Source organism: Natator depressus, chromosome 3, assembly GCF_965152275.1.
Source record: "Natator depressus isolate rNatDep1 chromosome 3, rNatDep2.hap1, whole genome shotgun sequence".
Classification (NCBI taxonomy): domain Eukaryota; kingdom Metazoa; phylum Chordata; order Testudines; family Cheloniidae; genus Natator; species Natator depressus.
The window spans coordinates 4,319,428-4,346,542 of record NC_134236.1 but is presented as its reverse complement, the minus strand read 5'-3'; the positions used below and the strand labels follow the sequence as shown (position 1 = coordinate 4,346,542).

The following is a 27,115-nucleotide window of genomic DNA, read 5'->3' as shown; positions in this document are numbered from 1 at the left end:
ATTCCTACTAGTTGGACACAGGTCCTGCTAAGCCACATGTGGGCAAACTACAGATCTCTACAGTGGGGGAGGCCCAAGAACCAGGATTGCCTGGGTTCTAATCCCAGCTCTGACACTGACTCCCTGCATAGCTTTGGGCAAGTCACCTATCACTATGTGCCTCAGTTTCCCCCACATGTAAAACAAGGACAGTGATACTTAACCTGCCTTTGGAACACACTTTGCCATCGACCCATAGAGTGTGCTCAGGATTATTATGATCCAGCTTTCCCATATTTCCTACAGGAACTTTTACAAGGAAATTGTGGGAGAGATGTAGGCCTTCCCTCCTCCCCCTCGGACTTCCTCCTAGTTCTTTCTCCAGTCAGGATAGAGGCTCTCACTGAAGGCTCTGTAAGACCTTCCCTGCACCAGCCCCCTTCCAACTGCTAGAGCAAACAGCAGCTTCCACCCAGCTGACTGGCAGCAGAATTGCCCTTCTCATGTGGTGCTTGCACCACTGACCACCAACCCCCCTAATCCCATCTGACTAGTGACCCCGCAAAGTCCCTGAAGTCCAAGGGCTACGCTGCTGCCCGAGGGTTCGCAGCCCATGGTAAGGAGATATAATGGGGCCAGTGCTCCGTGGGGATCAGAACACTCACCGAGCTCCTGGAGGTTCTCCTGGACAGACACGATCTTCTTCTCATAGTAAGTCTGGGCCGAGCTGATGTCATCGGCTATGGAATTGACCTTCTTAAAGACTGCGGGGAAGAGAGAGATGGGAATATGGAGGGTGGTCTGTGCTTTCAGCTCTTCTAGGTAAAGTGAGTGAATAATGATATTTTCTGGAAACCAATTTGTCCGAAATGGATTCTCTTCCAATAGAAAGAGCTGTTAGTTGGTTTTAGCATTAGCAGACATTTTGGGCCAAATCCCCAGCTGGTAGAAACTGATGAAGCTCCTCTGAACTCAATGGGGCCAGATCCCTATCTGGTGTAAATAAGCATAGCTCCATTTAAATCAATGGGGTCAGATGCTCAGCTGGCATACATTTACACCAGCTAAAGTCCTGACCTCTAATCTTTTGAATATATAAGAAATGGAAGAAAGTGGAATTTGACAGTAATGAAAATAAATCATAAGCTAGGTATTGTAGAACAATGATAAGCGATGCAAAGGGACACATGGAGAAATCCATGGCCAGCAGAGTTAAGGACAATAAGGAGTTTTCTAAGTATATTAGGAACAAAAAGAATCCTGACAATGGTATTGGTCCATTACTAGATGGAAATGGTAGAACTGTCAATAGTAATGTAAAAAAGGCAGAAGTGTTCAATAAATATTTATATTCTGTATTTGAGGAAAAAGCAGACAATGCAATCTCAACATATGATGATGATAACACTCTTTCCATTCCACTAGTATCTCAGGAGGATGTTAAACAGCAGCTACGAAAGTTTCACATTTCTAAATCAGCGGGTCCAAGAGTTTTAAAAGAGCTGGCTGAGGAGCTCACTGGACCACTAAAGTAGATTTTCAATAAGTCTTGTAACACTGAGGAAGTTCCAGAAGACTGGAAGAAATCTAATGTCGGGCCAATAGCTAAAAAGGATAAATGGGATGACCCGGGTATTTACAGGCCAGTCAGCCGGACATTGATTCCAGGGAAGACAATGGAGCAGCTGATATGGGACTCGATTAATAAAAAAATAAAAGAGGGTAATGTCATTAATGCCAATCAGCATGGGTTTTTACGGAAAATAGATCCTGCCAAGCTAACTTGATATCTTTTTGTGATGAGATTAAGAACATAGAATATAAGAACTACCATATTAGGTCAGACCTATGGTCCATCTAGCCCAGTATTCTGTCTTCTGATAGTAGCCGGTGCCAGATGCTTCAGGGGAAATGAACAGAACAGAACAGGGCAATTACTGAGTGATCCATCATCCAGCCCCAGCTACTGGCAGTTGGAGGTCTAGCGACACCCAGAGCATGGGATTGCCCCCTGACCATTTTGACTAATAGCCATTGATGGTCCTATCCTCCATAAATTTACCTAATTCTTTTTTTAACCCAGTTATACTTCTGGCCATCACAACATCCTCTGGCAATGAGTTCCACAGGTTGACTGTGCGTTATGTGATGAAGTACTTCCTTTAGTTTGTTTTAAGCCTGGTGTCTGTTAATTTAATTGGGGGAGCCTTGGTTTTTGTGTTACATGAAGGGCTAAATAACACCTCATTACTCACTTTCTCCACACCAGTCATCATTTTATAGACCTCCATCATATCCCCCCTTAGTCATCTCTTTTCCAGCTGAAAAGTCCCAGTCTTTAAAGTCTCTCTGCATATGGAAGGTGTTACATACCCTCAATCATTTTTGTTGTCCTTCTCTGTACTTTTCCAATTCTAATATATCTTTTTTGAGATGGGGCAACCAGAACTGGATACAGTATTTAAGATGAAGAATTATTTATTATTAAATTCAAAGCCAAATGCACTGCAGGCCCCACAAGAGAAAGGCTGGTCCAGTGGTTAGGCCACCAGTCTAGGACTGGGGAGACCTGGGCACAAGTCCCTGCTCAGCTGTAGACTCCCTGCGTGACCTCAGGGGAGTCACTCAATCGCTCTGTGCCTCAGTTTCCCCATCTGTACAATGGTGATAACAGCCCTGCCCTGCCTCACAGCAGGGTAGTGAGGATAAATATTGTGAGGTGCTGTGATACCAGGGTGATGAGTACCTGGGATGGGCTGTGCACCCCACACCAGTCCTGACAGAGTTAGCAAGGGCCTGAGAAACCAGTTAGGTTACCTGGTAGCACCTGAGAGAGGGAGGGCCAGGGCTAATTGAGAGCAAAACCCAGCTGGGGAAGGGCTGGGCCAGCACCATAAAGCCAAGAGGCTGAAAGCAGAAGGGGCCTGCAGTTGCTCCAAGAGGCATCCAAGAAGAGGAGGAAACACAGCAGGAGGGTAAGTCCGGGGATCCTGCCCTGGAGTAAGGCATGTGGCCAGTGGCCAGGAGGGGGGGAGTAGTAGCTATGGGGAGTGGGGAAGGCTCCAGTGGTGAATCCAGAAGCAGGAGAGAGAAGATAGGGAAGGAGCCCAAGGAAACAGGGATGGGGCTAAGAACCTTGGCTGGAACCCATGTAGCATGCAGGCCTGGGTACCCCTGCCAGCCACTGGTGCAGTGGTACAGAGCTAGAAGGGTTGAGCACCGGCTGGCACCAGCATTTGGGCAGGAATCTGGTTGGACTTAGACCACCCCTTCCGGGGTTACAAAGTGATGGGCTGGCCGGAGGGCAAAGTTACCTGCAGAAAGGCTATCGCGGAGCAAGCGCCAAGCAGCCAGGGGGCACCCGACATGGCCGGAGCGACACCCCCCAACCTAGATGTGCTGGTGGTGAGTGGTGACCCCATTCCAGTGCCACATAAGGACCGTAAGCAGATAGAACCCTGCCCGCTGTGCAAGGAGCTTTCCGAATCGGCTTGCTTTTCCGCAGGAGCTGAGCAACCCCCAGGGAATGAGGGATGCTTCTGTAGCCCCCCCAAGAGCACCGGGCACTAAACAGAGAGACAAGTCCTCATGACACCAGTGCACAGTGGTGTAAATCAGGATGGTGGCACTGGGCACCTGCTTGGTGCTGGCATGAAGCTCAACATCTGTGCCCAGAGGATCTTACAGTCTAAGGCCACTTCTGACCTGGAAATCTCTCATCCCACCCATCCTAGAGCCTAAGGCCAGAAGGGATCACCGGATCAGCTTCCAGACCTCTTGTGTATCCCAGGCAACTAGCCCCACCCAGCACCTGCCCACAAAACCTCTGGCCAGCCGTGGCCAAACCTGGGGCTTCAGAGGAAGGAAACAAAAAAACCTAAACCAGAATACACTGAGGGGGAAAATAGCCCTTCCTGACCCCTGCAGGTGACCAGCAGAAGCTCTGAAGCATGAGAATCTGCCTAACCCTAAACCTGGGGCAGATGCTTCCTCTCCCCTCTGCCTTTCTTACCAAGGCAGGTCTGACCCTGCAATCGGATCAGCCACTGGGGATGGGCACCGGGGTCTGCGCAGCTCAACACAGACATGATCCAGACCACGTTCGTGGTTAAGAGAGAGCGGGTGTGTGTGTGTGTGAATATTGGCCCCCGGGGGCAAGAGCCATTTCCGTGCTGGGTGCTGCTCAAACTTTCCAGTGGGAGCAGCGGCGGCTCCCCATCCATCTCCCTCTGCTGATTTCCTCCCAGATGTAATTTACAAGCGATGAACGTGACCAGAGAATGTCTATTTGTAATGGGCGCTGGACACGCGGGAAACCTTCCAAGGCGCTGGAGCGGCCAGCCGTCGCTGGAGCGTAACAAGGGGAGGAGAAAGCGGAGCCAGCATTGGAAAGGATTTGCTCGAATCCTTTGGGTGGGTGGGATTGACGGGGCTGCACCCTCAGCCGGTGGAAATCGGGGGGAGCTGCGTGGAAGTCAACAGCGCTCGGCCACTTTGTACCAGCTGGGGTCTGGCCCACTCATGCTATTTCTACAAAGGACCACCTGGCGTTTCCAACCCTTGCCAAGCGAGCCAACCCCTGTGTCAGCTTTGCAGAAACACTGTCGCCCACATCACCTCCCTTTGCCAAGAGCTTCTCCCGTATCATGGCTCTGTGGTGGGCCTCTTCCCGTCCAAACCTGATTATGGAGGCAATTTTCATGGGATGACAAATGGGAGCAGCAGCCAAAGGCTAAGATGACACTAGCCTCCTGCCGCTCTGGAGTGCGGGGTGGGCAAGGAGCCCAGAGTGGGCGGGAATCAGACCCGCCAAGGGAAGCCAACCCTTCTTCAGGAGTTTGGAAAGGGAAAGGTTACGGACCAGGGAAAGGTCACCTACACTGGGGCATTCGTTGAGCTGCTGCACCAGGGCTCGGCAGGCCAGGGGAGAAGGGACGGGCGCTGGCGGGCAGACAGGGTCAGGAGAGGTTCTGGGTTTGGATCGGAGGTCCCAGCCCGAAGCGCTGTCTCAAGCGCGTTAAGTCTGACCGTTGACTCAGCCCCTGACTGGGCATGTTCAGGTTCAGATCTGGGAATAGGCGCCCCCCAGGCTGCGGGTGCTAGGTTCTGGTTTGGCCCATTGCAGAGACACGGGATTAACAACCTAGCTGGGCTGAAGACTGAGCTTGTCAACTGTACAAATGGGATTCCAGGATGGGGAGGCCCAGGAGAAGACTCAATGACCCAGATGGGCCGGGCCCGGCCCGGCCTGTGTTCCCAGCTCCCACCCTGATGCCCGCGGGAGCAGCTTCCCTGTAAGTGGATGCAGTTCTACTGCGAAGGTGGTGAGTTTGGATCCAGCTCTTGGTTTGGCCCCATCATCTGTGACAAAACAACTTGTTTGTTCTATCTAATCTCTCGCAGGTACCTGCAGGGCCCCCATCACCGCAGTATCTGGGCTCTTCACAATCGTTAATGGATTTAGCCTCTCTTTGCCCCCGCCCCCTGCTAGCCTCTCGGAGCCCAAGGAATGTGCCAGGCCCCTGCTCGGGGATGCCCAGGGAAGGGAAAGCCCCTTTACCCCAGTGCCGGATGAGGCCCTATCTAATGGCACTGTACTGCATCAGCACAGACTGCAGCTGGGTCAGATCCAGCCAGCTGGTCTCTGCGGGCAGCCTGGCTGTGGGGCAGTCATCGCACAGCATGGCAAGATTGCCTCACCATGTCAGTGTCGCAGCCAGCTGGTGCTGCAGGGCCAGACCGGCAGATCTCCACTTCCCCTGGTGCAGTGGGCCAGCCAGATGGCAGGGGTCCATGGAGAAGACCTGTGCTCTGGTGGCCCATCCTAGCTGGGGAGGAGGAGAAGCCGAGGGTGTGTAGGAACTTCCATAGAGCAGGGAGGAGAGGGCTGTTCCAGGCCACCCATGCTTAGCTCCTCGCAGCCGGTGAGAGAGCGGAGCTCAAGCAGAGGCTCCTCCGATACCCAGGGCTGTGGGATCTGGCAGCTCTCTGCCCAAAATAAAACGCTGCAAAACAAGCCAAAAGGAAACCACCCCTGCCAATTACTGTGCTTAACTGGCCCAAAGGCCCTGTCCCAAACAAGAGATTCCCCGGGCAAGACTTCTGGCCTACGGCTCTGGGGGACTGTCGGTGGTCTTCGCTCGTTGTGGGAGGCACAAACCCACTCTGCGACTTGGGGATTTCTCCAGGGCGTGCTCTCTGGGATCTCTGCTCCCCGGTGGGCTGCAGGTCAGGGGAGCCATGCTGCTTTCCCATAGAAGCAGCCACAAGAAGACCAAGACGCCGGGCTCACTGGTGAGCGGTGCCCTGCCGGGATGCTCGCCAGGTCTCGGACCATGAGCTCTGTGCTGAGAATCAGGGGATGGAGAGGGGGTTGGACGCTGGCTTGGTTTGGACGGGTGCTTGTCTAGTGCCCGGGGCACTGGAGACCTGGGTTCTCTTCCTGGCCCTGCAAGGGCTTGAGAGACAGCGAGGGAACAGACACAGCTAGATGGTGAGGGTAGGAGGCAAAGGAGAGCCCTTGTGATATAAGAGGGCTGAGGGGTGGGACTGAATTATGAGTGTTCAGGCAGTGGATTGGAGCTGGTCATTGTTATGAACTAGGGGTCATCAAATGAAATTAATAGGCAGCAATTTTAAAACAAACAAAAGGAAGCATTTTTTCACACAACGCACAGTCAACCTGTGGAACTCCTTGCCAGAGGATGTTGTGAATACCAAGACTATAACGGGGTTCAAAAAAGAACTAGATAAATTCATGGAGGATAGGTCCATCAATGGATATTAGCCAGGCTGGGCAGGGATGGTGTCCCTAGCCTCTGTTTGCCAGAAGCTGGGAATGGGCGACAGGATGGATCACTTGATGATTCCCTGGTCCGTTCATTCCCTCTGGGGCACCTGGCATTGGCCACTGTCGGAAGACCGGATACTGGGCTAGATGGACCTTTGGTCTGACCCAGTATGGCCGTTCTTATGTCTCTATGGCATGAGGGCTCTGCAGCATATAACAAATCCCTGCAGCAGCAAGCCCCGTTACCCACGAGTGGCTCCTGGAGCAGTTGGGGGAACATAGACACCATAACAAATCTTGGGCTTTACGACTGGCTGCATATGGCCACACTCAGAACTTCGCAGCAGCAGCGGGGACAGCACCCAGAGCCTTCTGCTCCCAAAGCCCAGGCCCCTGCTGCCATAGCTAAAGGGGAGTCTCTGTTAGCAGTAGAGGGGCTATGACACACAGCAAAGCAGTTTGGATTCTATCTGCTAGTGGTGTCAGGGGTGCACATGCATACTTAACCCAAGCAGGCGAGTGGCTCAGGCCCTAGTGTTAGGAGACCCAGGTTTTAGTCCAGCTCTGTCACTGATCCACTGCATGAGCTTGGGCAAGTCACTTCCCCTCTGTGCCTCAGTTTCCTCATGGGTAAAACGGGGGTGATTGTCTTTCTCCCCCGCCCACCCCCCACCTTTGTGATGTGAGGATTTCAAGCGCTAAATATCACAATTATTACAATCCTCCTAGCCCCATGGTGACCAGGCAGGTCTCCCAGGCGGGGAAATCCCGTGTTACGCTGGTCCGCTCGTGTTTCCTGGGGAGGGGCAGGCAGGAAGGAAAAGGGAGTCAGGTCCCCCGAGGCTGCGCTCACCCAGGGACGCCAGCACCATCACGGCGATGATCAGCAAGACGCAGAAGACGTACAGCCCTTTGACGGAGGTCTGGAGCGACAGGTTCTTCTGGCACCGGCTGCAGTTGGTCCGTGTCCTGCCTGAACACGGACAAAGGCGAGAAGGGAAGCTTGGACTTTTCTGGCAAAAGGCCTGGAGTCCACCCTCCGGGGATGGGCAGGAAGGATGCACCTCTCAAGCCCCTCTGTTTGCCCCCATCCTGCCACACACGACCCTCCCGATTGTGAGCTCTGGGGCAGCTAACCCTATTTACATCCCATCAGCGGGCTGCACAGCGCCATCCGGTCGATCTCTTTAAGCAGAGGGTAGAATCAAGGACGTCCCCCACAAATCAACCCATTTTGCCCACCAGATCTAAGAGCATCTCCCTGGGTCCCCTCTGGTACTGACAGCAGAAAGGCCAGGCTGGGAGCCTGAGGTAACGGCAGAGCTGGAGAGAGGGTAAAGAAAGGAAAAACGCAGCGTTTCTACCTCCTCCTGGCTCTGTGTCCTGTGTTTAGAGAGTCCCTCCCCCGCATCCCTCTTCCAAAGGCTATGAACAAGGATCCTGCCCTGCAACCTGCAGTCGCCCACTCTGGGATAACAGTCCCATGGGTTGGCACGGCCCAGGCTTTGGGGTAGGAGCCGTTCGCCCGCTCCAGCCGGGGCACAACCAATGCTGGGGTTAGCTAGCTGGGGGTGGACAGGACACGGGGCTGGAGGCCAACGTCCTTTGAACGCAATGGAAAGGCTCCCACTGACTCTGGTGGGCCGAGGACTAGGCCTGGATGCATTTGCTCTGCCTCTGCCCGGCCATGATGAGAGCCGGGTTTGTACAGGTTTTTGGGCAGCTCAAGACGCAGCCGGGTGCTGAGGGGGATTTTTAAAAGCACCCTGAGGTGCCTAAAAACTTTCAAAAACCCAGGCCTAGGGTCCCAGCCAGCCAGGCCCGAAGCCCACTTTTCAGAGCCTGCCCTGAGCGTCTCCTCAGTTACCTCCTCTAGCCAAAGTGAGGAGAGATCGGGGTTCTCCAGGGCTGGCCGAGGGCTCTGAACCCAGCTGGCTGGGCTCCCTTCTCCAGAGAGCGAGCATCAAGCCCGGAGCACAGGGCCTGGGACAGTCCCTGCCCTTCCATTAGCTGATGGTACTGACCGATGCCTCAGGCTGGTGGGACTTCACAGGGACCCCCCGGCCATATAGGCAGCAGCCCCCCTCTGTGACTGCCTAGCCCGAGCCAGGGCTCAGCAACTGTGCAGACTGAGAGTGAATCTGGGAGCTGGAGAACCCCAGGGTCCTTTCGCGTCCCGACTCCGGACACTACAAGCTACTCCTGTCTCTGCTCTCCTACACCTGCCCGCCAGCAGAGGGAAAAGGCCACCACTCAGGGAACAAAACCTGCTCGCCTTCCTCACACCCTTCCCCAAGACAAGGCCCTGGTTCCCTCCCTCCCTCCCCCTCAGTTATGGGCACCTGGGCTAATTAAAGTTCTCCCCCATACAGCACGTCACAGCCTCGGGGCCTTGCCATGTGGAGCGAGCATCTAGGGAGCATCCCTGCATTGACCACGGGGAATGGAGTGGGCGACACCTGATGGGCCTTCGCATGCACCGAACTTCCCAGGCCGGTCGGTGCCCTCACCGTCTGGTCTGTATCTGAAGGATGGCATGTCGTCGTCTTCTCCAATGAGGTCTTCTTCTGAAAGACAGGCAGATGCTTCAGAGCTTTCCCTGACTTTGCTCCACGGAATCACTAGCCGTGACGGCAGAGGGCCAGATTATGCCACCTGTCCCCACCCTGCGTAGCCCCTTACTCTACAAAGAGCTCCAGTGGATAAGATGCCACTCGGCCTGAGTAGGGGCAGCAGAATCCAGGTGGCGGTGGAAGGTGCAAAGCTGGGTCCATGGTTATAATCTATTTTGGGCCTTTCTCCCATAAACTCCTTTGGGCTCAGTTCCCTCGAGCTTCCTCCCGGGCCAGCCAGGCGGTTTGGAAGGTGGGAAGACGCCCAGGCAGGCTGCGTTGGAAAACACACTGTCCGAGCTCCGCTTTGTTTCTAAACAAGTGACGCACGTTCCCAGCAGCTGCAGTTAGCTGGAGCGAGCTGCAGTCCCACAGGTTTCCCTGCCAGCCACTGGTTGGGCTCGGCTCAGCAATAGGGAAGGAGCCTGTCCTGTTCCCAGCATTGCTCTTCTGCCTGTAGACATCTGCTGGGTCCTAAAGCCCTTCGGCCTCTTGGCAACCATCAAGGGCTAGATTAATCCCGGGATCCTGACTCCAACGCACTGGAGCCTATCCCGGACTGCGGGGGAAGCGCTCGGGCTCATGTGCATCTTTGACCCCAGGTTACTGAGAGCAAGACGCTTTCCCGGCATATGCACGAGAAGTAGAGGTGCAGGGGGTGCTGCAGCACCCCCATGTTTTATGTGGGGCCACTGGCCCCACTCCCCAGCTGCTGGCTCCGTGCATAAAACCTGGAGGTGCTTCCTGCCCCTATGCCCTGCTCCTGGACCCCCGCCCACACTCTGCTCCCCAACCCCTCACCTCATGTGGGGCTTGGGTCTCAGTTGCTGGCTGCTGGCCCCCGCTCGCTGGCCCCATGCCGGCCCCACCCCCGCTCCCAGGCCTCTGCTCCCAGGGACTGCCCCACTACCGGCCCTGTGCCCGGGGCTCTGCTCCTGGGACCCCGGCCGCTGGCCCCGCTCCCCTACCGCTGGCCCCATGCCTGGGGCCCCGCGCCCAGCCCCATGGCCGGGGCTCAGTTCTTGGCCCTGCATGTGGGGTCCCAGCTGCTGGCCCCGGCCCAGGGCTCCACTCCTTGCCCCACACCCGCCCCCAGCTGTGGCTTCAGCCCCGGCCCTTACCCCTGTCTGGGTCCCCCCCTCCCGGAGACACAGCCTTGCTCCCAGCCTCAGGACTGGCTTTCCCATGATGCACACTAACCTGTGGAACTCCTTGCCACAAGATAGCACTGAGGCCAAGGGCTTATCAGGCTCGTGCATTTAGATGGATAATGTGAATAACCCCAGTACATTAGACAGGACAGAAAAAGGGATAAGGGATATAAACTCTCCTGCTTCAGGGGAATCCCTGACTGATGGATGTTGGGAAGAAACTTCCCCTCTGGGCAAGTTATTCCATAATTGCTCACCAAGACATTTCTTGCATCTTCCTCTGAAGCAGCTGGGACCAGTTACTGGTGGGGACAGGACGCTGCCCTAGCTGAATGTTTTGTGAAGCTCAACAAAGATAAGTGCTAAGTATCTGCTCGAATAGGAGACATTTATATTTCTAGCTAAGGCAGTGCTCTCTAGATAAACCACGAGAAGCACCCCTGCTGGGCTGAAGCCACTCATCAGAGAGGGGGAGAACACCAGACCTGACATAGTCCTACTCTGGGACACCAGCCCCAGGATGGACACTGACCCACAGCCCCTGCTACCCCAGCTGGGGCTCCCCATCCTCAGCTCTGCCAGTGCCCCTCAATCCTGACCCGCAGCCCCCTCTTCCTGTTGTTCTTGGGCAGAGGCTGCCAATCACATACTGAGTTTGTGCAACAGACAAAAAGGTTGCTAGGGCTTCGACACGACCCAGACCCACGTTCCCACAGCGAATGAATCGGGATTTGACCGGAGGCCTCCAGCAGCCACAGGGTTGATGTGCCCGCCACCCAGCCCCTTCTGATCTGCTCTCCTCATCATGTGACCTTCTGTTACAAACTCCCACGCCAGGCCAGTGGGGTGTTGGAGGGGGTCAGCTGATGGGCTAGGCTGGAGCCAGCCCTTAACTCCAGTCGTGGCACCAGGGCTGGATTTGGCCCAGGTGTTGTTTTGTAGATCAGGGGCGCTAGGTGCTGTACACATGCACAGTAAAGAACATGCCCTGCCCTGCCCATCTCACAGTCTAAGGAGAAAAGACAGAATGATTAACCCCATTTTATAGCTGGGGCCCAGAGACACACAGAGATCCAGCACCTCACCCAAGAGGCCGCAGCAAAGCCAGGAAGAGACACCGTATCTCCTGAGTTCCAGACCAGTGCACTAGCCAACACTTCCTTCCCACTGAGCCCTGAACAGTGCAGGCGTTTGTGAAGGGACCAGCCCACTGGGGTTTCTTGTTAAACAGCAGGTGGGGAGAACCTGGCATATCTCCCATGCTGAAAGATGGAGGGCCCCATCCTGACTCCTCGAGGGGCTCAAGTTATCACCCCCAAGTTCTTGACCAGCGCAGGGAGCAAGGCTTCAACCCATCCTGGCTGGAGAGGGCCTGGGGGGTCAAGGGGAACCTGCGCAGCTGAGGGTCTGGCCCCATTGACCTGGGTCCTCCTCAAAGCGTCATTAGAAAGCGGAAGGCCCCTTTCAAAATCCCCCCCTAAATCCAGCCTCTCTCATTCAGAATCTGCAGGGCTCTCCTCCCATGCAGACTGAGACCCCGGGCAGCCCTGCTGGGTCAGATCCAGAACCAAAGGGCAGGGCAGAACACGTGGTGGCATTGTTCACAAATGAGAAGATGCAGTCAAGTCCCTCTGGCTATGCCCCGCAAATGGCTTCTTATCCCTGCTTGTCCCAAGGATCTGCTCCCCAGATCTCGGTTGGACGGAACCGAAATCCTGCAAAATTTCATCACAGGGGACTCCCTAAACCTCACCTGTATCTGAACCAAATCCATCTATCTTGGTAACGTACAACATGCTGTTATGGGCAAACACATGCACCCTGAGGAAAGAATGACACATCTTCCTTTCTCCCCTTGACCTAGAGAGGCTGGTAAATTAATCATAGAGACAAGGAAAGACTGAAATACACAAGGAGCGATCCAGGCCGCTCACTGCCTCTGTAGCGTGTTTTGTTTCACATGAGAACGGTCACAGGACAGGAAAGGGGAAAAAAGAGATCTCGTCTGAGTCTAATTTCCCCTGACACTGCAGATAATATGCACAATTCAGCTCCTCATCATCGAGTCGCTGCATTGAATAAAGGCACTAATGAGGCCTAATCTGCTTCCAAATATTTCCTGAGCCGTAACGTTCGGAAGTGGGTTCTGAGGGTGGTTGGACTGGGGTTTCGCCTTGGCATGTCAGAAACATGGGAGAGCCAACTGTGAAATACTGATTGTGCTTTCAAACCACTTCCCACTAAACTCCAGGGCTGCCGGGGAGAGAATGTTGAACGTAGACAGGATTTTGGCTTAGCCTCATCCCGACTAAGTATCTTACTTTAGACAACGCCATGTCCAGAGGCTTCTTCATTACAAGATGTTGTGCTTTAAAGAGTCAAAGGATGGGATGCATTTCTGCAGCAGCCCTTGCTGACAGATGACCTGTGCCCCATTAGGGTTGGAATGTCACCCTGGAGGTAATAAAAAGTGGTGTTTATTAACATCCATCTGGAGCACAGTTTGTACATTGTTCCGGATCTGAACCCCAATTCTTAGCATTCTCCCTGAGTACAGTCATAGGTAGGTTACAGGCTACATTGACTCTGACAAGATGCTTTGGAGTTTCTTTGAAATTACACGCTGTAGGGGGAAAAACCTCAGAGGTTAAATGAGATTTACGTAATTAGGATTTTTACTGTCTTTCCATGGACATGGGAATTTCCCACTTGGCTACCAAGGTCTAGACAGATGTCTAATCAATTAGGGAATTACATGAACATTGATTTTCCTGATCAGTCCTAGTGCCCAGGGAAGTCAGATGACGGCTAGGAACCATCTGTCAATCTTGGATGTAACCAAATTTACTTAACAGATATGTCCAAAAAAATTCCACTGAGATTTCTAGCACATGAAAGAGCCACATCTCACAGCTTTGATGTAATTACCATGAAACAGGACAGTTTAGCCAATAGGATCACACTATGCAAATAGCTGAGAGTCAGTTTCATGCTGAGTGGCTGAATCCCCTGCCAAAGCCAGAATTCTACCCATCAGGAAGAAAGAACAATCTGTAATTTACTGCTTGGAAGTGAAATTGTAAAGGCTAAAAAAAGATTCTCTCCCTTAACCAGGGCCCGGGGAAGTTCTGCAATATGGGGGTTATGAAAACTTGCTGCAGTTCTAATCTGCAGCTGGCTCCATCCCAAAGCTCTAATCTCAAAGTGCAGAAACTCCGTCAAAATCCCCAGGTTTCATATCAAAACTAGAAAGGCACAAAAATAACCGAGGAAACACTGTGACATTTGCAATAGCTTTCTGTGGACAAAGGCCAGTCCTTTACCTGTGAGTAGGTTCGCAAACCTGAGTTACTGTTTTCATTCTGTGACCAATGGTACTTTCTATTCATTCTACAGGAATGGTCAAACCTGCAGGTTTTGAGATTTACAAATTCCGCGGAGATTCTCTCACATGGCCCTCGACTCATGAACCATGCAGAACTGAAAATGACACATGGCTTGATTCTGTTCTCAGTTATACCTGTGTAATTCCCGAGTAACTAACCCCGCTGACATCAGAAGAGCTACACCGGTGTAAACCCGAGGCGAGCTGAGAACAAGGCATATAATTGATGTGACTCCATAAATCAGTCGCAGGTTTGCGCCGATCTAGGTTCACAAGATGGAAAAGCCCTCCTGCACCGTGGTCCGAGAGCTTAGTTTGAACCAACAACCTTCAGCACCAAAGCACAGACTTGAGCCCGAGGAGTAACTCCATCGTCTGGTGCCAGTACTAAGCGCTTATCCTCTGTGGATGCGTAACACCCACATTACAAGGGTACCCAGCCCAAGTGTGGCTTTATAACCCCTCGCAAAACTGGGTGAGTTCTGCACATTCACAGGCTCCTTCACAAACATTTCATCTGTCTCTCTTTGCAACACCTGATCTCTAGCAAGGCCAAATGTTACCAAACACACACCCAGGAGGGGAGAGGAAACTATTTGTATACAAGATTTTAATTTTTGTGGTTTTAAACCTGTGTGTGATTATATTAATGTGTGGTCGGTCAGGTATTTTTAACAAAACAACCCAGCAAGTGGTCTCCTGGTTGTGACTGAATCAAAAAGCCAATTGATTCGTGCTCTGTTGATTCCTGTGATCTCACCAAAGACCTTCCTAGGGTGCACATATCGCTCACAGTCACCTGCGCAGCCATCCCGCTCCTCCACCTTCTGTTCCCCCTCTGTGTACGACATCAAGGCAGCCTGCAGCCCCGAATGGGCACACACCCCACCTCTCAGTGGTGTCAGGACACGGTGTCAAGCTGGGAGGCCAGGCCAAAGCGGGTTGTAATCACCCGAGAGCCATGAGGTCAGTTTACCTGGCATTAACCCTGGTGCTTTGCCTTGGTCATTGGAGCCAGATGCCCTGCCCCAGCAAGACCCAACCGTAACAGATTCCGGGGTACAACATAGCTGCTCCCTCCAGCAGAGCTCCGACTGTGCTCTCCCCGCAGATAGCCAGAGAGAGAAGAGGGATTTCTGCGGACAATTCCCACCAGCAGTAATGGGACGTGTAAAGTATTGGCTGAGGTTCTCAGGAGGTCAGGCTAGATGATCATAAAGGGTCCCTCTTAGCGTTAGCATCTGAAAAATCCCAGAAGCAAACTGCCACCACAAAGAATAACACTTTGCATTTCCACAGCACTGCCACTGGAAGATGGCAAAGGGCTGTTATGAGAAACATGGAGCCTCCCAGCCCACCACTGGGAGGCCAGTGTCATTGTCCCCATTTCATAGATGGGGAAACTGAGGCACGGGGGAGCATGACTTGCCCAAGACTACAAAGTAAGGTCAATGGCAGGGCTGTGAATAGAATCCAGCAGCTGAAATGTCCTGTATGTGGCCTAACCACGAGGCATGCTTCCCCTCTCAGGTCTTTCTCCTCTCTCTGCATCCATCCAGGAACACAAATTAGGAGGCCAAGCCGAACACTGTACAAATGGGACACGCAAAGCATCAAGCAAGTGACAACTTACTTGCCAATGCTCAATCATAACTCAGACCTAGTTCTTCTGTTATTTACTTGGACAGCATATTATGAACATGTATGAAATGGTGAACATGAGTCCATGTCAACTATACATGAAAATTCGATGGAAGACACCCATGTTCCTGATAAGGTGAAAGACACTGAGCAGTCCTGCAACTCTATACTGCTTCTCTGGCTCACTTATTGGATGTGGAGAAGCTGGGAGTGTGGTCTGAAGATAATACCGGTCCTTAAGCTATAATTAATGCAGCAGTGGGAGGTTAGGATTATTAAGTGTGATTTTCAGTCCTCTGATGTGTGCACTGAACATAAGAATGGCCCTACTGGGTCAGACCAAAGGTCGATCTAGCCCAGTATCCTGTCTGACGACAGCGGCCAATACCAGGTGCCCTAGGGAATAAACAGAACAGGGAATCATCAAGTGATCCATCCCCTGTCACCCATTCCCAGCTTCTGGCAAATAGAGGCTAGGGATGCCATCCCTGCCCATCCTGGCTAATAGCCATTGATGGACCTATCCTCCATGAATTTATCTAATTCTTTTTTGACCCCTGTTATAGTCTTGGCCTTCACAACATCCTCTGGCAAGGAGTTGCACAGGTTGACTGTGCGTTGTGTGAAGAAATACTTCCCTTTATTTGTTTTAAACCTGCTGCCTACTAATTTCATTTGGTGACCCCTAGTTCTTGTGTTATGAGGAGTAGTAAACAACACTTCCTTATCTACTTTCTCCACACCAGTCATGATTTTATAGACCTCTATCATATCTCCCCTTAGCCGTCTCTTTTCCAAGCTGAAAAGTCCCAGTCTTATTAATCTCTCCTGATACGGAAGCCGTTCCAGATCCCTAATCATTTTTGTTGCCCTTTTCTGAACCTTTTCCAATTCCAATATAACTTTGAGATGGGGCGACCATATCTGGATGCAGTATTCAAGGTGTGGGAGTCCCATGGATTTATACAGAGGCAACATGGTATTTTCTGTCCTAATTTCTATCCCTTTCTTAATTATTCCCAGCCTTCTGTTCGCTTTTTTGACTGAAGCTGCCTATTGGTTGAATTGAAGGGAGCGTGCGGGAGTGAGTGGTCCGGCTGTGTCCCGATGCTAGTGGGCCTGACGACTGGGATTGGGTTGGGTGTGGATGTTGCCTAGACTCAGAGAATTGAAGATTTTAAAGCCACCAGGGACCTTTGTGATCATCTAGTCTGACCTGTATCACACAGGCCCTACTTCCTGTCTGAACTAGACCAGCTGTTTAAAAAAACATCCACTCGCGAGTGAAAAATTGCCAGTGATGGAGATATGATCTCTCTTGACTTCAGTAAGACTTTTGATACTGTCTCATGTGATTGTCGCATGAGCAAAATAGGGAAATACAACCTAGATGGAGCTACTATAAGGTGGGTACATAACTGGTTTGAAAATCATACTCAGCGAGTAGTTACCAATAGTCCAAGCCAGGCTGGAAGGGCATAATGAGTGGGGTCCCACAGGGATCTATTCTGGGTCTGGTTCTGTTCAATATCTCCAGAAATTATTTGGATAATGGCAGAGAGAGTACACTGATAAAGTGTGTGGATAATACCAACAAACATGATTAAAGATCTAGAAAACATGACCTACAAGGGAAGATTGAAAAAGTTGGGTTTGTTTAGTCTGGAGAAGAGAACATTGAGGCGGGACATGATAATGGTCTTTAAGTATGTACACAGAGGAGGGTGATAAATTGTTCTCCTTATCCACTGAGGACAGGACAAGAAGCAATGGGCTTCAATTGCAGCAAGGGAGACTTAGGTTGGACATTAGGAAAAACTTCCTGTCAGGGTAGCTAAGCACTGAAATAAATTGCTGAGGGAGACTGTGGAATCTCTGTCAAGGGAGGTTTTTAAGAGCAGGTTAGACATAGGCGCCAACTTCTGCTCCCGCCGGTGGGTGCTCAATCCACCATTGCCCTTGCCCCCCCCCCGACTCCACCCCTGCCCCCATTCCAACCCCTTCCCCAAAGTCCCCACCCCAACTCTGCCCCCTCCCTGCCCCTATTCTGACTCCTTCCCCAAATCCCGGCCTCGCGTCTTCCCCGCCTCCTCCCCTGAGCACGCCGCATTCCTGTCCCTCCCAGCATGCCGCCAAACAGCTGTTTGGCGGCGGCCGGGCGGGAAGCACTGGGAGGTAGGTGGAGGAGCGGCGACACGCGTGCTCAGGGGAGGAGGAGGTGGGGCACGGGAGGGTGGGGAGCTTGGCTGCCGGTGGGTGCAGAGAACCCACTAATTTTTCCCCGTGGGTGCTCCAGCCCTGGAGCACCCACGGAGACAGCGCCTATGCGTGGCAGGGATGATCTAGATGAGCAGTTCTCAAACGACCCCATGTTAATGAGGTCACCAAATCTGGCTTAGACTTGCTGGGGTCTGGGGCTGATGCTGAAGCCAGAGTACCACTGTGCGGGGCTGAAGCGTGAGGGCTTTAGCCCTGGGCATCAGGACTCAGATTACAGGCCCCTGCCTGGGACTGACGCCCTTGAGCTTCAGATTTGTCCATCTGTCTGTCCCCCCTCAACCTGGGGCTCAGGCTGGCTCAGGCTTCGGTTCCCCCCTCCCGGGGCGATGTCGTAATTTTTATTGTCAAAAGGGGGTCAAGATGCAATGAAGTTTGAGAACCTCTGGTCTAGATAATACTTAGTCCTGCCTCAGTGCAGGGCACTGGACTAGATGACCTCCCAAGGTCCTTTCCAGTCCCAAATCTCTATGATTCTATGAATGCACTACCAACCCTTGGTAAATCGTTCCAAAGGTTAATTATCCTTGAATTGGCTTTCACTTCGACCCCTAGTCATTAGACTTTGTTCTGCCTTTGCCAGGAGCTTGAAGGGCCCCCTAATATCAAAAATCTTCCCCCTGAGTAGGAACATACGGACCCTGACTTGGTCACCTCTGAGCCTTCCCTTCCATGAACTAAACAGAGCAAGCTCCTGAATCCTTTCATTGTAAGGCAGGTTTTCCAGACCTGTGCTCCTGATTCCTGGTTAATGCTTGCAGTGTTCTGAGCAAATGCTCTTGAGCGCTAAATTAACCCAGGTTTCCATGTGTGACTCCACAGACTTTGCAAACAGATATTCAACGGGGCCTGAATTTCAGCCTCTGACAGGGTTGCATTTAGCACCAGTTTAAAAAACTCCCTCTCCTTTACACAGGGGCTGTCGGAGCCCGGCCATGCGTGTCATTTGCCAAGGCAGGAAAGCTGCCCTCTGACTCTCCATCGCACACGCACCATCGTGGCGAGCGGCTCAAATATTTGCCATCTGATGGAGTGCACCGGGCAGCGAGTTTACAGTTTAGCTGGAACTCTCAGCCCTCGGATGGTTATTTCTGGGCGGCCAGTTTGGAACGTGCCCATGCTGCCTCCCAGCACCTGGGGCACGGCATTTCTCCGTGGCCGGCATTATAGTTGCGGGGGGGGGGGGGAAGGGGAATGGCTGGACCTGCTCCGATGAGAATCAGCCACCGCCATCATCCTAAACTCTGCCTTTGACCCTAGCAAGCTTTACACATTGTATGCAGGCAGGGCAGCCCGCTCTGGGGTGGAGGGATCGTGCTGCATGGATCTCAGTTTATCTGCCTTGAAAAGACAAAAGGCGGAGCCAACCCTCCCATGTGGCTGTCGGGTCCTTACCCGGCCCCCATTATCACGGCACCCAAGCATGTTACCATCGCAAACCCTTTCTCCTGTATTAACCTTCCTGGGCAGGGAAACTGCGGCTTTAGGACCTTGCAAACCCGACACCTAGCCCCCTAAGCACCCCCCACTCCCCCGACCCGGGGTCGCAATGCTCTCCAGTGTCTCTGAGTAGGGGTGAAGATACTGCAGCGCCATCAGCAGATACAGGGCGGCAGGGGGCTGCCAGGCGGGCACTCAGAAATCCCCGTGAGCTAAGATGCAATCGGAGAAGCTTCCATCCTCCCAGGCCCGGAACAAACTCACTCCCAATCCCCGTCCCTGAGCTGGCAGCCTGCCATATGCCCTCCTGCGCACCAGGAAGGATGAATCCCTCTAGGCAGCGTGGATGGTGTGCAGCACCAGAGCACAGCATCCTTGCTCACCGCTGCTCGGTGGCACACAGGCAGGGCTGACGGGGGTGGGGAGGGCAGCGGCTGGCCCTGGGGGACAGGGAGGCAGCTCCTCGCATGGCTGATCTTGCACCAGTCCCTGTGGACTCACACAGCACTGAAGGGATGACGTCCTTGGCACAGGGATGGGGGACGCCCTGGATCCGCGCTGGGGGCTCCCTCTTCAGGATCCTGCCACAGGCAGATGGAGCAGGGGGGTTGGGACAGTGAGGGGCTGGTCGGAGGGGATTTCTCAGCTCCTGACCCCAGTGTCTCAGCCCCTTCCCCACCTTATACCACAAAACTATCCCTTGTCCCCTCCCCTCTCTGCTCCCAAACGCTCTCTCCCCGACCCCTGTCTGCCCCCCTTGCTGTCCCCAATTCTGTATCTGAATTCAATGCAATGTCTATACTGAGGAAGGTTCTCTGGCCTGTGTTAGACAGGGAGGCTCAGACCAGGGGGTCCCTTCCGGCCTTGGGATCTGTGAATCTGTTTCTCCTCAACCACCCCACTTTCAGCATCCCCAATTCACTGGGTCCATTCCCGGCCAGCTGCCTCCCCGGTTCCCTTAACCCTGGGCTGGATACTCCCACCTCGCCCGGGGCAGCCAGGAGACAAAAGGGCACCTTGTGCCTTGCAGGGGCTGCTGTACCCGGGTGCAGAACTCACCTTTCATGGTCCTCTCGCCAGGGGCACGGAGGGGCCGGGAGCTGCTGTTCCGTCCAAGCAAGCGGGTTCTGGGGAGAGGAACGCCCAGGAAGGGAGGCTGGTCAGCCCCTGGATGGGAAAGGCCCCACAGCCGCCTCCCTGCCGACACGTACCCCCCTTAGTGCTCTGAGCCGGGGTCGCCTCTCCTTGTGGGCATCCCCGTCTGGCCTGCTTGGCCTCAACGAGCCGAGTGCATGATCCTGGCTCCTCCCGGCTCCCCCTTTCCTCCCTCTCTCTCTCTTGCTCCTTGGTCGGCAGCCCAGATCAACTTCCTCGCTATTTCAAAACCACCCCGAGAAGCGGGTCCGTGCCCCGCCGTCTCCCCCGGCAGCCTCCACTCCTCCCATGGCCGCGGCCTGGGGGGCTGGCTGGGGCGAGCCAGCCTCGGAGTTCTCTCCGCCCGAGCTCGCCCACCGGAATACGACACACAAAGTATGTGCTGGAGAAGACAGGCTGCTCCCCGCTCCCTCCCGCCAGTCCTAATTGCTAACAAATGTCCAGGCTCCAGCAAAGAGCGGGGACTCTGCTGTGTGGGAGGAACGGGGCGGGGGCAGCTGGGGTGGGGATTGGGGTGGGGAACGGGCCTCCCCAGAGCTGGGGTTTAGCTAGCTGCAAAGTTCGGTTGGCTCTGAGCATCTACAAAACTGTAGGAGCGTTTGGAGCCGGGGGCTGGGTCTGCCCGTCTACAGAAATCGGGGACAGTTGGGATCCAGTTCAGACCCAAATTCAGGGGGGAGGGAGCTGGGTCAGTAATGCTGGTCCTGCCAACCGTAGGGGCCAGATCCTGAGTGGAGCTGGCACCTGGCTCGGGGAGGGCACGTTTCCCGATCTGGGTTCCTGCATCAGTCCATTTACAGAAATAGGGGCCAACGGGGCATTTGGGGGAACGATGATCAGCTCTGGGGTGCTGGGTCTGTCAGTCACAGAGACGGGGAAAGTGGAGCCGCATTAACCCTTTCACTGCTGCTGCCATGTTTGGTTAGCATGTGAGCGGAGGGGCTGGCACGCAGAGAATGGGCAGCTTCAGTTCCTCACCTGCTGAGCGGCTCCCACATCTGCTGCTCTCGACGGTGTAGCACAGTCACCAGCGTTTAGCAACGGCTTTTCGGGAACGGGCAGCTTGCACCCAAACCAGTTTGGAAGTGAGTCCCAGTGTCTTGTAGACAACAAATCCTGCATCTTGGCAGGGGGGTTGATTACATGACCCTTGCGGTCCCTTCTAACCCCATGGTTTCAGGTTTCTAGGATTCCCTGCTCTGAGCAGTCCCCCGTCTGGAGTGTCTCACCAAGGCCCTGCCAATACTTGCTGGGGGTGGCGACGGAATCCAAGGGTGCGTCTAAAAATGGGCCCTTCTGGTTGGGAAGGGACCCCCCAGGAATTAGAGTCGCTGGGTCTGTAGCAAGTCATGGCAAGTGCACAAAGCACAGGAAGAAGAATGCAGGGCAATGGCGTTATTTCCTGGGGGTCTAAGTTAAGTCCCAGGGCACTTCACGAGGCAGAGCTGGTCTGACCCCTCCATCGATGACAGCTCGGGCCAGCGAGTGCACCGTGGCCACGGGAAACGGTCGGATCTGGAGGCACTCTGGCGGGGACTTTGACCCCAGATGGCCCAGCCACCAAGGCTCCTGGTGTATTGTAGCAACACCAAGGGATCCTGGGCAGGGGCCCACAGAATTCTGAACAATGGGGTCCTAGGCAGCTTGGGGGATGTGGTGGGACCGGGCTGAGAACTCCGGGTGGTGTCGCAGATAGCAGCCCCCATGGCGGTGAAGAGCTGGGGCTGGGCTGTAATGACTCTACCAGGGGTGCAGGGCACAGGGAGACTTGGTGACTCTCTCTGACTCATGATTCGTGCTGCCTGGTGTCACCACGCAGGGCCTCCCTAAGCCCTGGCCTGGACTCCACAGTCAGGGAATCCTAAACTTCCTATTTGGGGTGCTGGTGTCTCTGGGCCGGCACCTTGGGCACAGCAAGCCCTCCTTGCTCTGGGCAGGGTCCCAGTGGATGCCTGACCCCATTTGCAAGTGAGGAGCGCCACAGTAGTGGGGTCGATGGGAGCCAGGCAAAGAGGCCGATGCTGTCTCTGCATGCTTCTCTCTAGCCTTGGAGCCAGACCCGAGAAGGGCTGCGTCATCCCGTGCTGCCCTCTGCTGCGGGAAAGGGAAGCGAGAGCACAGAACGCAGCCTTTCAAGACCAGCACTCGCTTGATGGCCCTGCAGACTGAAGGCCCCTGACACAGCATGGGCAGCACGGGCTTCCCCACCAGAGGGACCCTGCTCTAGGGCTGAGCATGCTCCATGCCTGAGATGGTGCAAGGGGCTGGGCAGTTCCACTCTGATCCTCAACGGTATTTAGGCACTTAACATCCATTGATTTAGATAATGGCATAGAGAGTACACTTATAAAGTTTGCAGACGATGCCAAGCTGGGCAGGGTTGCAAGTGCTTTAGAGGATAGGATTAAAATTCAAAGTGATCTGGACAAACTGGAGAAATGGTGTTAAGTAAATAGGATGAAATTCAATAAGGACAAATGCAAAGTACTTCACATAGGAAGAAACAATCAGTTGCACACATACAAAATGTCTAGGAAGGAGAACTGCGGAAAGGGATCTGGGGGTCACAGTGGACCACGAGCTAAATATGAGTCAACAGTGTAACGCTGTTGAAAAAAAAGCGAACATCATTCTGGGATGTATTAGCAGGAGTGTTGTAAGCAAGACAGGAGAAGTAATTCTGCTGCTCTACTCCGCACTGATTAGGCCTCAGCTGGAGTATCGTGTTTAGTTCTGGGCCCCACCTTTCAGGAAGAATGTGGAGAAATTGGAGAAAGGCCAGAGAAGAGCAACAAAAATGATGAAAGGTCTAGAAAACATGACCTGTGAGGAAAGACTGAAAAAAAACTGGGTTTGTTTAGTCTGGAGAAGAGAAGACTGAGAGGGGACATGAGAGCAGTTTTCAAGTACATAAAAGATTGTTACAAGGAGGAGAGAGAAAAATTGGTCTTCTTAACCTCTGAGGAGAGGACAAGAAGCAATGGGCTTAAACTGCAGCAAGGGGGGGTTAGGTTGGATTTTAGGAAAAACTTCCTAACTGTCAGGGTGGTTAAGCACTGGAATAAATTGCCTAGGTGGGTTGTGGAATCTCCAGCACTGGAAATTTTTAAGAGCTGGTTGGACAAACACCTGTCAGGGATGGTCTAATACTTAGTCCTGTCATGAGTGCAGGGGACTGGACTAGATGACCTCTCGAGGTCCCTTCTAATCCCATGATTCAGGCACCTAAATCTGCTGAAGTTATAGGCCTCAGACACCTCTCTCCTTGGGCCCGAACAAGACTCCACTAATTTTGCCTGATCAATAGCTGCTGCATGATGCCAAAGCTGGGTTAGATTTGAACCCATGACTTAGGGGCATGCTACCCCTAACAGCCCAGGGAGCCATCTCCCAAGAGATGCACGCTTAGCCAACCCCATGACCGAGATCCAGATGCAACCCCAAGCTCCCTCAGGAGCCAGGGGAGGAGAGCTGCACTGGGGGAATCAATCCAGTTCTAGGTCATTATAGACCAAAGCCTGAGCTGGGGAGTTTACCGGCAGAGTCTCATCCAAGTGTTCCCAGATTCCTGCAGTGTTTGGCCAGAATGTGCTGACTTGATCCCGTACCGTAAAGCACCATTATACACTACAATCCTATACACAGGTGCCATCAGGCCCCACTCACATGTGGTATTTATGCTAATTAGGGATGGCATTAGGCCCTATATATTCTCTTGGCCCAGTCGCTTCACTGCCAGGTTATAACCCAGTTCAGCTAGCCCCAGGGCCAGGGCAATTTATAGGCCCCCTAATGCAACCCTCTAGTTAAAATAAGCCTAAATGTGGGTTACATTATGAAATTTACCAACAACTTCAACCACACCTAGTCCTCCCGGTCTGGGAAAGTGCCGGAAGCAGGCTGGGCAAAGGGTGGGGCAGGAGAAAGGGCAGCAAGACTGGAAAAATAAGTGGTGCAGCAGAGAGATGGGAAGGGTTAAAAAGCCATGCGTAGCCTCCGAGCACCTGCCAAGCATCCCCTGTCCGCAGTCCTGCCCGGAGTGACAGAAGGGGCAGTTTCCTGCAATCTGCTTGGAAAACCTTATTGAATGATGTTTAAATCTCTTTGGAGTCCATTGTGCTAAATACAAAGGGTTTGTTTTATTGTGGGCGAGGATCGTAGGTAACCTTTCTGCAGGGGATCAATGGGACATGAACTCTGGGAAGCGTTCTGAACTTCAAAGGATTCGACAGTGACAAGAAGGACTTTGGGGACAAAGAGTATGAAGTGCCTGGGGAAAGTCTAGCGGGAGGCGAATGCAAATGCAAATTCCCACCTCCAGTTACGCAAAAACTGAGGCTTTGAAGCTACCCCCTGATGAGTGTGATTGTCTGCGGATTACCTGTTCCTAAAGATCAACGGTCCAGGTGATATAAAGAAACAGGCCAAGTGGCCCAACTAATCTGAGTTGAGGCTGTTGCAAACTTGCAGCCACAGCAAAACCCTGTGGTGGGGCTGGAAGGACTGACTCTTCCCAGAGCCCTTGTTGGAATCAGGGTGATCTTTGGTAAGCCCGTTAGCACGTGTGTAGGTTCTTTGAGTCTTTTTACTATGTTCTCTTGGTAATGCTTTCACCTTAAGAATAAAGACACTTGCTTAGAAAGGGCGGAGTGGTCACTTCTAACTGGGGGCACTTATGCTCTTTATGGCCTCCGAAGAGAGAGCAAAGTGTAGACACTGGGCTGTTTAGGCAGTCTGGCTTGCTGGGGATATCACAGTGTAGGCAGGGAACTGTGCAGCCTGGAAAAACCCCGGTCAGGAGGGAGAGAGATGTGGGTCTCCACCAATGTTCCCTCTAATTTTTGACAGGCCGAGTGAGCAAAAAATTTCTTCTGTGCAAACTGTTGTGCTTCTGTGCAAATGTTTGTGTGCGTGGTGTTTCGCCGTGTGCACCGGCTTTAGGATTGTGTGCGCGCACACGCACACAGCTTAGCGGGAACAGCGGTCTCCGCCCAAGAGAGGTGCTGGCTAGGAATCAGAAGCCCAACAGTGGGTGCCTATAAGCGTGAAGTACAGATGCAGTTACCCTGAACTGTGACTCAGATTCAAATGTTAAGGCCAGAAGGGACCATCAAGATCATCTGGTCTGACCTCCTGCACATGGCAGGCCAGAAAACCTCACCCACCCCCTCCTATAATATACCCACAACCTCTGGCTGAGTCACTGAAGTCCTCAAATCGTGATGTCAAGACTTCAAGTTACAGAGAATGTACCATTTACACTAATTTAAACCTGCAAGTGAGCCCACACGCAGAGGAAAGAAAAAACAAACAAACAATCTCTGCCAATCTGACTCCAAATACTCCAAATACAGCGATCAGTTAGACCCTGGGCAAGTCTGCAAGCCCCACCAGCCAGATACCTAGGAAAGAATTCTCTGTAGTAACTAAGAGCTCTCCACATACAGTGGCCTATCTCTGGCCACTGGGGATATTTGCTACTAGCTGCTGCTGACGGGCCACATGCCGTTGTAGGCCATCTCATCATCCCATCCCCTCCATCAGAGTATCAAGCTGAGTCTTGAAGCCAGTTAGGTTTTTGCCCCCATTGCTCACCTTGGAAGGCTGTTCCAGGACTTCATTCACCTGGGAATGAGCCACCCACCTCCTAAGGGCTGCTGTGCCATTCCGCCCCCAACCTCCCTGCCCCCCATTGTGCCTCTCATTACAGAAGGGCAGGCAGCTGGGAAGGAGGAGCACAACTTACCTGCTAGCCCCAAATGGAGCCAGGATCTGGCTGGACAAGCTGTGAGGAGGGAGACAGGCCTCTGGAGGTGATGCACACAGCAAAGAGACTGGTGGGGGTCCCACTGGGGACATTGTGTGGAGACGGCTGGTGGCCATGGGAGGATGGAGGAGAAGGGAGGAGGCTGTGGGTAGAGAAAGAAGGGAGGAGGAGGGAAAAGAGAAGATGTAGTTGGTAGAGAGAGGCCTGAATGGGTTTGCGGTTAATGGGGGGAGGGGGAGGGCAGGACTCCTGGGTTCTATTTCCAGCCCTACCACTAACTCTGGGCCTTAGTTTCCCCCTTCCCAAAGGGGGATGCTCTTCCTGAGCCGTCTGTCGGGGGGAAAAGGGGGCAGGAAGAAGGAGCACAGCGTAGCATCATCCCTGGTAACATATCCCTAGATGGCCAGACAGGCCGACTCACTGCCTGAGGCCCCCGAGCTAGCCGGAGATGGGGAAGGGGCAGGCAGACCTGAGCTCTGCAGCTCTCACCAGCTCCACCCCCTGCAGGGGGGCAGGATCGGACCCTTTAATCTCTCCTAAGGCACCTGCGGCAGAAGGGGGCAACCCGGGCTCCTAGCGAGGGGCAGGGGGGAGAGGAAAGGGGCAGTGAAGTGCCTGGTGTTTCCCAAACCAGGGTATGGGGCAGGGCTGCAAACAGACCCAGCACCGGTCACCGTCGGGGCCTTGAGCCCCCATGGTCGCTGCTGGGCTGAGTGACCCCCAGGGGCCTGGGCAGGGCTGGCATGGATGGGGCAGGGCCTCAGGGGCACCCAGGAGCTGGAGCAGCCCAAGGCACCAGCCTGGACCGGTGGGACCCAGGCAGGAGCGCATTTATGGCCCTGCCAGAGAGCGGGGCGGCCGGGCGCCCCTCACCGCAGCCTCGCTCCAGCGGCCCCCTTCAGCCGGGCAGCCCCCGGG

General features: G+C 53.5%; 1 protein-coding gene across 5 annotated transcripts in view; it reads right to left on the bottom strand.

Annotated features, from left to right (window-relative positions):
* Nucleotides 1-27,091, bottom strand: part of SCARA3 (scavenger receptor class A member 3) — a 38,219-nt gene extending 11,128 nt beyond the window's left edge. Inside the window, exons 1-6 of one of the 5 annotated variants that reach the window (XM_074946749.1) lie at nt 27,071-27,091; nt 26,177-26,339; nt 20,335-20,402; nt 9,280-9,336; nt 7,623-7,742; nt 645-743 (exon numbers count right to left, since the gene is read on the bottom strand). In XM_074946749.1, the coding sequence (XP_074802850.1) occupies nt 645-743; nt 7,623-7,742; nt 9,280-9,336; nt 20,335-20,402; nt 26,177-26,313 (481 nt within the window). In that variant the 5' untranslated portion in view covers nt 26,314-26,339; nt 27,071-27,091. The other 4 variants (XM_074946751.1, XM_074946750.1, XM_074946752.1 and 1 more) reach the window with 4 other exon arrangements.
* Between the last annotated feature and the right edge of the window lie 24 nt (nt 27,092-27,115).